Consider the following 10,043-nt stretch of genomic DNA (forward strand, 5'->3'; position numbering starts at 1 on the left):
AACAAAATCTTTATTGGTTGTTAAAAACTTATTGTACAATGAATAATCTAGATGATTTGTAAATTATATTGTCCAATGACTTCAAATTCTCAACACTATTATCACTGTATGTTTGAACAATGAATAACCAATCATATATATTCTAGTCTAAGAATTTAAAACATTTTTTAGAATCAACTTCCAAACAAACCTTTGGGTTCTGTGTAAGGCTAGAGATTATGATAACATTTGTTCATTTTCTTTCGGTATAATATGGGTAGGAGAATTTGAACCACATACCTTTTGGTCATTAATACATGTATATGCTAGTTGAGGTATACTTATTTTTGACATCATAGATTCATTCTACAAGCTACAAAGTTCTACATGATTCAAAATTCGATCAAATGCCACAAGAAGATTAACTTTTAACTCGTGAATAAATTATCTACATGATTCAAAATTCAATCAAATGCCACAAGAAGATTAACTTTTAACTCGTGAATAAATTAGGCAGACAATCAACATCCCTCCCTACCAGCATAAGTATTTTTCATACATTCTCAAGCTACAACAAATGCACTAGATGAACCTGTAAAATGTCGAATCGATCCCAAGAGACTTTTTGCTGCTCCAAAATGTCTGATTCTGTAGACACCCGACACTGCGGTCTGCGGTATTCTCCACTCTATGGTTGCATAACTTTGAGGACTAAGTCGAGAAGGTCTCGACCACTTAAAGCGTAAGCAGAAGTCATCGTCGTCATAAGCTGGAACCCAAGTATCCTTCTTCTGGAGGATTTCGACGAGAGCAAATGTACCTTCAGTCATCAGATCATTTCGAGGGCATCCAGACCAGAAGCTTACAGTCACCAAGTTACCTCTCTTGAAGGTGGAGTTAAGGGGAACATCGGATTTCACGTCCCCGAAACTCACTCCAATAGGAGTCGCATCCATGATAACTGGTGTAAGCAGGCTTATTTGCCTAGCAAGAAGATCAGGGGGCTGTGGCCCTGGCTCAACAGGCCTACCATCAATGAGGGATTGAGCAAGCTTCTTGAACTCTTGTATGTAGGCATCCAATGTGTGTGGACCATACAATGTGGAGGCACCCTGGGAACCAAGATCAATTGCCAAAATAAAGGAAAGATTTAAATCTCATTTTATTTAAGCTTATTCTAATTTGACCCCTAAACTTTCAACAATCTATTTTAGACTTTTATAGCATGTTTGGGAGTGATTTTAAAATGATTAAAATCACTTTTTTTCATATTTAAAATAGCTTCGAAATACACCTTTAATCATCCAAAATCAATTCAATGTTTAATTTTATATTTTTAAGCATATTTTTTATTCTATTAAAATTGATTTTAAATGATAATAAAAGCATTAAATGACAAAATTGATTTTAATCATTTTAAAATCAATTTCAAACATACAACTAATCTCCAAACTTGTCGTAATTCTACCAATAAATACATAACAGTAATTCTACCAATAAATACATAACAGTAATTCTATCAATAAATACATTGAATGTGTGTTAAGATGCTGACATGGAAATCTATTGAAGTCATACAGGTAGCTGAGATGGTATTATGTTTTTTTTTATATATATATATTTTTAAGTTCAGAAATTAAAATAGACATTTTGAAAAATCACGGGCCAAAATGGAATAAACTAGAAAGTTCTAAAAGTAAAAACTAAAACATTAAATTGATGACAGGTACAGAAAAGGCTGAAAGACCAAATTTGCTAACCTCATATCTCTGCATCTCATATTCTTCAAATGTGGTAACATATTGAGAATAGGTATTAGTCAAGCCTGCTATGACAACATGAACATTACCATTGAATTCTCTCTTGGCTCCAGTAGTTAACACTGTTTTTACAGCATCCCGAAGCCGTCTCCCCGCCATTGTCGTGAATTCTATTAGAGTTTTATAAAAGAAATTAGCATATTGGACTAAGAATAAGAAGAAGGGCCAGTTCTAGGAGAATCTGCAGAAGGAAAGAGACAATATTGGTACATGAGCCATCTACATTTTCCGTAAAGAAAAAATGAATATATTTATAACTGAGGGAAATGTAACTCAAGTTAAGAGCCAAAGATCATTTTGACCTTTTCATTTCGAACTCAAATAGCAAATGGAAGCAAAGATTATACCAGAATACCAAACTGGAAACTTTACAGACATTTTATAAACTGATTTTGAAGTCAGTTAAGATGCCAATGAATAAGCACATTTTACTCAACTGATTATTTGAAGCCAATAAATCTATTACCGGCAGTAGTTTTGGCAGGACCAAAAAATGCTCCCTCAAACAGTCAAATTCATGTTTTGAAGTGATTTATATAGGCTCTTGGAAAAAACAATAAATTGTTTTGTGAAATAGAGTGTTTTTGAGTTTTGAAGTTATTATTAAAGAAGCATTGAGAAGTACTTCTAAGAGTGTAAAATCAAACATCACAAGCACTTTTTGCTCAACATATTATAATCAGTAGTTTTTGCTAGAAACAATTATTTTAAAAGCACTACTTGATGGAAACCATTTCATTAATTCTTTATCTTGCATCCCTCCTGTTTTAAATGATTATTTCCAACTGAATTTGCCCATTATATTACACAAAGTGGATTTAGTCCGACTTTAAGAGTCAGTGCGCATTAAATTAAACTAAGTGGATTTTAGTCCCACGAGCGGGTGCCTATAAAATTACAGAAAGTGGATTTAGTCTCTCATTTACCCAATTTACAAATTATTTATAAAATGAACTAAACTTTAAGATAATCAGTGGTTATAACATTAGGATTAACCTAGCTACAAAGACAGAAATAGATAAATAACAAGGGTCGCTACTACCTCCTGGTACACCAAGAATGACAAGCTGCCCAATGCGGAGAATTTGAATTGGAAGTATTGAAGGCTGAAAAGTTATTTGAGAAAGAAAGTTGTTAGTAAAATTTAGGATCTCAATTATAAGAAAAACAACCATGTAACTAAATTTCAATATCAAAAAGAAATTACAATATCAACCGTCAGCTCAATCCACTTACTATCAATCCAAATCTCCCTGAACTTCTCTTTTACAAGTAATTACCAATTTTCCACACTCAATATTCTAATTATATTTCCAATATATTCTCCCATCAATACTGTTGGAATTTCTATTATTTGTGTAAATATTAGTTGTCAATATTCAGTCCTTTGTTATCATTCTTTTCCATATACGTAGTAGGTCTATTGTCTATATAAAAAAAACCTGACTTAACACAGTTTAAGACAGAATATTATATATATTACCCTCTGAAACTCAAGAATACACTAACATAAAACTTATCAAAAATAACCTTTATCTGATAAATTGATAAAAAAAAGAAATTTAGTCTCTGGAATAGCGGGAAAAATAAAAACAATTTAATAGATTATGTGCAACCACTTACAGCCCAGTCATATGGTATCTTCATCTCGCCAGTGTCAAGCAGAATGGGCTTGGGACTTTGACAAGCAATTTGTTCGTTGCCTGGTGCTTTAAGCAAATTGCGTACCAACTTCCAAAAAGCATTGCCCTTGAATAATTAGAAAAGAAAGAAAGGAAATGTCATGGCAATTAGGACCAACAATTGTCAGTGAAAAAACTGAAAATATGCACACTACTGAAACTGAACTGCTTTCTAACAAAAATTAAGAAATAAATGAATAACAGATACCTTATCATCTCCTTGCTTAAAATCAAATGCTCCAGGTCCATCAGTTGTCCCAGCTGCAAATGCAAACCCCATAGCAGCAGGACATGTTCTTATCACCTCAGTGGCTCCTCCCTGTTTGCTAAGAGACACTTCAAGCTGGGAGAAGTCTACATAAGAGTGACGAAAATCCACTTTTCCTGTGAGCTGCTCCGATGCTTTACTGAATAAATCCACGGCTTTTCTGAATTGCCTCTCACCAATAATACGTGTACTTTCGAACTCATCAGGGTAGCTGTAAGTTAAAGTACATGACAACGTGGTTCACATCATATGCAAGTGATCAATGATTCTTGAAGAAAAGAAAAAATGAATCTTCAATGCAGTGAGTTATGTACCCCGGTCCACGTCCATAACATAGCTCATTCTTTCCCCCGCAAGTACTGTGGTTAAAGTCACATGGTAGTCCAGTGTCTATGCAGAATGCCCCAAGAGTATTTGGGCTAACATCACCACAGTTCGATTGACAAAAAGCAGATACAAACTGAGGCCTATTGGCCTGCCTGAGAACATTTCTAACACGCCTTGAAACGCTAAGAATCCTGGTTGCTGGTCTACCAGGTTGTGACTGAAACGATGCTGCACGTTCCAACAACTCCTGCTCTGAAATATAACATTATCAGGATAAGAAAACTTGTCTATAGCCAATTTACAGCACAACATGGTATATCCAATAAAATGTAACTCTCATGGACACCCGAAATTTACAAGTTTGGTCCCTAAACTCTGAGGGATAATAGGTCCCAAATTTTAAAAAGTACCCATAAAGTTTCTAAACCTTTGATTTTATGCCTAATAGGTATCTACAATATAAAAAGTGTTCAATAAATTTCTAATCTTTTTCAATTTTGTATCCAACAAATCCTTGAACTTTAAAAAATAAAAAGTTGCATATGAGTAAGGAATATTTGATGCAATATGGGAAGTGTGTGAACCTATTAGATAAAAATGAAATTTCAAAGACTCATTAGACACTTTTTAAAGTTTAGGAACCTATTACATACAATTTTGAAAGTTTAGAAAATATTTAGATGCCTTTTAAAGTTCAAGTACCTATTAGACATAGCCCTAAAAGTTAAAGGATCAAACTTACCATCTAACCAATAAAATAGTAGCACATCAAGAGCTTAGTAACTTACTGTTTTTAAATACTTCAGGAATAATGTTTGAGACCCTGCGTGGAATACTATCCACTTCAGATTCACCAGGGTGCATGGTTCCAGTGCCCTTTTGCTCAAACCAATCTTCCATAAATCTTGCAGCCGCACCCTTGTTATCACCACTTATTAGTGAGTTCGTACGACTCATAGAAGTTCCATGAGTTGCAAACCAATTGAAGCTACCCACAGGACCCCATTCATCATCTACGAACTTCAAAAGAGTCATTTCTTTGTCAACATCATATTTGTATCTGCTGCGCTCAGAGGCAGGATTATTTAGGTAAGCACTCGGACTGCGGTTCACACCAGCATCAATGAGTTCTCCTGTACGAATATTAATTTTATTCCAAAAGGTTAAAGGTTTAAGTAACAAGTTTCTAAGTAGTCCAACAGTTGAAGTTGTTTACTAATCACTATAAGCGTGAATCTATGCTCTCACTCAGAATGATCAGATTCACTAGTTGACATGCACATGCTGATGATCATACAAGTGATGAGTTATGAACTAAACAAACATTTTCATTCAAAATACAATTTTTTGTAAGATCAAGTTTGAGATATAGAATCTATCTTCAGCAGGAAATTGAACTACCGTCTGAATACTCTGTTGCAGTCATTAGGAAACCCCACTTCACAACAGCCAAAGAATATACAAAGAGAATTCAGATTTCGGCTCATCTGTATGATTGTTGAGGACATGGATAAACTGACGTGAAAATATAACCTCACCAAACAGGGAAGTCCAAGAGAAGATAAATTTTATGCACCCATAGAAAGTAATGTTAATGCATTATTACCCTTATTTATTAAAATTGATCCTGGCAAGAGATTTTCGTGAGCTTGTATGATGCTCTTCTCGATACCATCCACAAGTACATCAAATGACTGGCGCACAAATCCAAGAGATGTCACGATATACACAACATACTGGAGATAACCACCTGGCCCAGCATGGGTATGGATTCCACTAATAGCAACATTCTTTTCAGTGTATAAGTCCCCATACCTACATATGTTAGGATTAATGCTTTAGTCTTACAAGGTTTATGCTTTTAAGATAATACAGATCTCCCCTCTGGTCAACCTTTTTCCGGCAGTGAAAACTTATGAGTCATAAGAAAAAATGCCCGGTAACAACATACAAACTGAACTAGAACCTAGAAGACAAGAAATGTGTTCAGCAGATAAGAAATAATTATTGATGAAGTAGAAGAGACATAGCAAGTACCTTGCCTTCAATCTCTCAAGCACCTTAATTGTCACAATCTGTGAGGCCATACAAGCATCAAGATTTACAAAAATAACCCGTTTTCCTTGAGGCTCTGCGACAATGAATGCACGAGCTCGTAATCTAAAGTGAACTCCAGATGCAATTTGTTCTGCATTTGCATATCCCATCATATTGACATCTGCTGCTGGTCCAGTGATGTCATGGCTTCCAAGACCAATTAGATATTTGGATTCTGAGAGCACACTTCTATTACTTTGTAGAAGCACTAACATATAAATACACAACCAGATAGTTCCCAATGATCTCCGAACAGTAAGATCAAACAGAGAAGATAGCTCCATCGCACTCTACCAAATAGATCAATCAGCCCTTAATCTGCTCTTCTGATCATCCTTCACAACATTTATGTTACAGGTCATTTCATATTCATAACTCAAAATCTCAACCACAATAAGCCTCTTCCAATTAATGAAAAAGAGGAAAGAAAAATAACAAGAAGAACGACAGATCCATGGACTCTTGGAGAGAAATACAAAGTGGCAGAAAGAGAAAGGCAAACTAAATAAAGCACATATATTGCATGTGGTTGAAATGTTTGTCTGTTTTGGTCTTTCCTTTATGCATAAAAATACTATGCGCATTTCCTTGTACGCTTAAAACTCTTTATCTCTTAAAAACCCATCAAGCAGTCATGGAAAACGTCCAGACCACAGGGACATAAGAAAAAACCTCAAAATAAAACATGAAATTAAGAAGTGGGTATCATTCATATTCTAAAATTTCCAACTTCAACTAATCTTTTCAATGCCATTACTCCAGAGCTTACCATTGAAGAATCAACCCCTTCTCAATCAAATCAGCAATGAATCGACATACACAACTAAGATTCAATTAGAAACAAGAAATTGGAATAACATTCCAAAACAAACACAGAAACTAAGATCGAATGAGAGCAGAAATTACAGTACCTGAAGCCAATTGAGCGAACAAGAAAGTTTTCAAACGCCACGAAATAATCAAATCGATGGAACTGTGGCTGTTCCTTTCACAATGATGAAGACGGATAGAGCTCGCGTTACGTTTATAAGTGGAGTGGAAATGAAGGAAGACGAAGAAAAAGCAAGTACACGGGCATTACCACGATCAATTCAATGGTGGGTGTGAAAAATTAATCAATAATGAAAAGAAGAAATTGGAGAAGAATCGGAAACGGACCCACTGAAGTTTTCACATTGAATAACTAAGCTGACGGTTAGTGGGGTCGATGAAGGATTATGATAATCGCACTGGGGCTGAGTTGTTCGTTGGAGAGAGATTTAAGGAAAATACCCAAAATTGAAAAAGGGAAAAAGAAGAAGAACAACTTCCCACTTTAGTCTTCAATTTTACTAAGAATGGCTCCTATTTATCTGCTATTTATTTGATTTGTATATTCATCTTATTAGATCAACAAGCGTTGAGGGAGGGTTCGAGACGAAGATTTTCCGTAAGAAATTTACGGGATCAGGTTTTTACGTAAGAAAAGAAGATAAATAAAGTAAAGGCGGAGTCTTTGTCTCTATCAACTCGGAAGAATTTTTTTTCTTCGTTTAAATGTGGATTCTCCCTCTCGTTTATGGACAGGTTCGTAAAAGAATTTTCTCAACATAAAATTTCTTCATTCAAACAAATTTGGAGATAAAATAGAAGAAATCACAAAATGTTTAGTAGTTCAGCAAAATGTTTTAAAGTTGGGACAAATTAAGGAAGAGACCAATTGCTCCCTCCTTCCTTCTTTGTTTTACCTCTAGAGTGTAAAAAAATAGAACTGATCAAAATGTGAACCTACAATCTTTCTTATAGTTAGAAAGAGTTTCTTGTTCAGAAATTCTTATAAATAAAAAAATTCTAAAAATACTTACAAAAAGTTTCAAAAGTGTTTTATATTTTTTTAAATTTTTTGTTATGTGAATATTTTTAAATATTTTTTATATTTAAAAAGACCTTTTCTTGTTCTTACTAGTAAAGAAAGGAACAACGTATCATTTTAAAAAAAAATCATGATGATTTAATTTTGTTTAAATTGTCAATTAGTATAATATGGAGTGTTATTCTCTTTTCATAAAATATTCTTTTTTTATCTATGTGATTGGTTCGAGTTAATTTTAATAGTCAAATATTAGTTTCATTAAATTAAACCATAGTTAAGTTCCAATTTCATCCAATACTATTTTAATCCTTCCTTATTTGTTCTACCTTACAAGGAGTAAAACAACAAAAAAAAAATTAATTTTTCCTAGAGTTCTTCATACTAGTGAGAAACAGTCCTTTACAAAAGATTACATATTTCATAATCGTTTAACTAGATTAAAGTTGTCAAAAATAGAATTTTATTATCTTCCTTTTTAATAAAATATTTTTTTTGTCTAAATACTCGACTCAATTCGCTAATTTTAATCTTCCGCTATTAATTTTATTAAATTAAATTATAAATTTAAACAATAAAATAAAATAAATAAAGTCGAAAATATAAGGACTAAATCTAAAATGAGTTTAACTCACTTAATATTTATACTATCAAATTTAAAGTTAGATATTTAATTTCTCTACTTTACTTATTATAAAAATTATAATATAAGAAATTAAAATAGAATTTAAAACAAGCCAAATGAATTTTGAAAAAAGTATTTCATTAAGCAATAAGTAGTAGGCACCGTTTTTCGGATGGAATGGTATATGTCATCCTAATAAATATTATTTACCAAACTATTATTGAACAATAATTTGTGATCTGCCAGTTACCTCGAAATACGTTCTAAGAATTGTAACATCTACCAAAAAATCAAATTAGCCTTCTATATAAAATATATATATATACATCTCACACTTATTGTTGAATTATTGAAATTTCAAAATCATTCAACATTTGTGTTATTCAATGAAGAGTTAGAAATTTTAATTTGAGGGTGAAATTTTCAAACTTTTTAAATCTACGATGAATTAAAATGATGGTACTTGTTGATTAAATTAGTTGAGTTATACTCACAATGACACTCGTTATTTTTTGGTTAATCTCGTTCTACATTTATAGCATAGCATTCTTAAAAAGAGCACATTAATTAGTCTAAGTATCTTGAATTTTTTATTTAAACAAATTTCACTCCTTACTTCAAAAGAAAACAAAAATGGTGATTGAACTTTGTCAACTATATTCCACCATCTTTAGAGGAACAAATAATAAAGTGGACATCAAAGTAAGCATAGTCTAAATGGCATTCAAATATGCTAGTAACCACGAGATTGTGGTTCGAAAGTTCAAATGTCATTATTTCGAATTATTGTACTCAAAATAATTATAATAATAAAGTAGGCAAGGCAACTGTTTACTGATTTAGGTTAGAAGGGTTAAAGAGAGAGTACAGAAACAAAAATTTATTGGGGGCAAAGACATCTTTGTCTTACAAAGGCAAAATTGGTCAAATAAATCTATCACTATAACTGGCGATCTACATTGTTGTTATAAATAATTGATCGAAATATTGATAATATGTCATGTGATATATATTTCTAAAAACTATATAAAAACAAATAAATCAAATAAATTATTTAAATTAATAAATAAACATTTTATATTTTTTAAATAAGTTAAAATATTCACATTAGTGACATGTTTCTTTTCTATATTTCATGAATTTTCTTACAATATAATGGAAATGTCGATTCATCCCTTATGTCGATGTTGAACTCATGGAAATTAAAAAGTCTCAACATGCAAACGAAAATGTAATACTATGATTATATCATTTCTTTGGTATGTTCTTCCGAGAGTTCAAGTATTTTGGACCAACGTTTTTATTCTCCCTACCTATCGTTGGAATGCCTTGGTCTCAACACGAAGTTGGATAGGTAAAATATGTCGCCAAAATGCTGATAACACTTGCATCGTCT

At 32.7% G+C, this 10,043-nt stretch overlaps 1 protein-coding gene across 1 annotated transcript; it reads right to left on the minus strand.

Annotated features, from left to right (window-relative positions):
* Positions 1-387: 387 nt before the first annotated feature.
* On the minus strand, positions 388-7,461 carry LOC120081755 (neutral ceramidase 2-like). The gene is made up of 10 exons (XM_039036907.1): positions 7,085-7,461; positions 6,114-6,508; positions 5,683-5,891; positions 4,865-5,209; positions 4,064-4,328; positions 3,690-3,960; positions 3,423-3,548; positions 2,842-2,905; positions 1,740-1,909; positions 388-1,091 (listed from the first exon to the last, which is right to left on the minus strand). Exons 2-10 carry the CDS (start codon positions 6,455-6,457, stop codon positions 543-545), a joined length of 2,343 nt encoding a protein of 780 aa, XP_038892835.1. The 5' UTR covers positions 6,458-6,508; positions 7,085-7,461; the 3' UTR covers positions 388-542.
* Positions 7,462-10,043: the final 2,582 nt, after the last annotated feature.

This window comes from Benincasa hispida, chromosome 7 (assembly GCF_009727055.1).
Source record: "Benincasa hispida cultivar B227 chromosome 7, ASM972705v1, whole genome shotgun sequence".
NCBI lineage: Eukaryota > Viridiplantae > Streptophyta > Magnoliopsida > Cucurbitales > Cucurbitaceae > Benincasa > Benincasa hispida.

Bases quoted from the DNA above. Each gene is read 5' to 3' on its own strand.
- LOC120081755 (XM_039036907.1), bottom strand. From the start codon at position 6,457: ATGGAGCTATCTTCTCTGTTTGATCTTACTGTTCGGAGATCATTGGGA. The intron at 5,892-6,113 runs GTACTTGCTATG...TAACATATGTAG, and splicing joins CTTGAGAGATTGAAGGCAAG to GTATGGGGACTTATACACTG. The intron at 1,092-1,739 runs GTTAGCAAATTT...CTTGGTTCCCAG, and splicing joins ATGAGATGCAGAGATATGAG to GGTGCCTCCACATTGTATGG.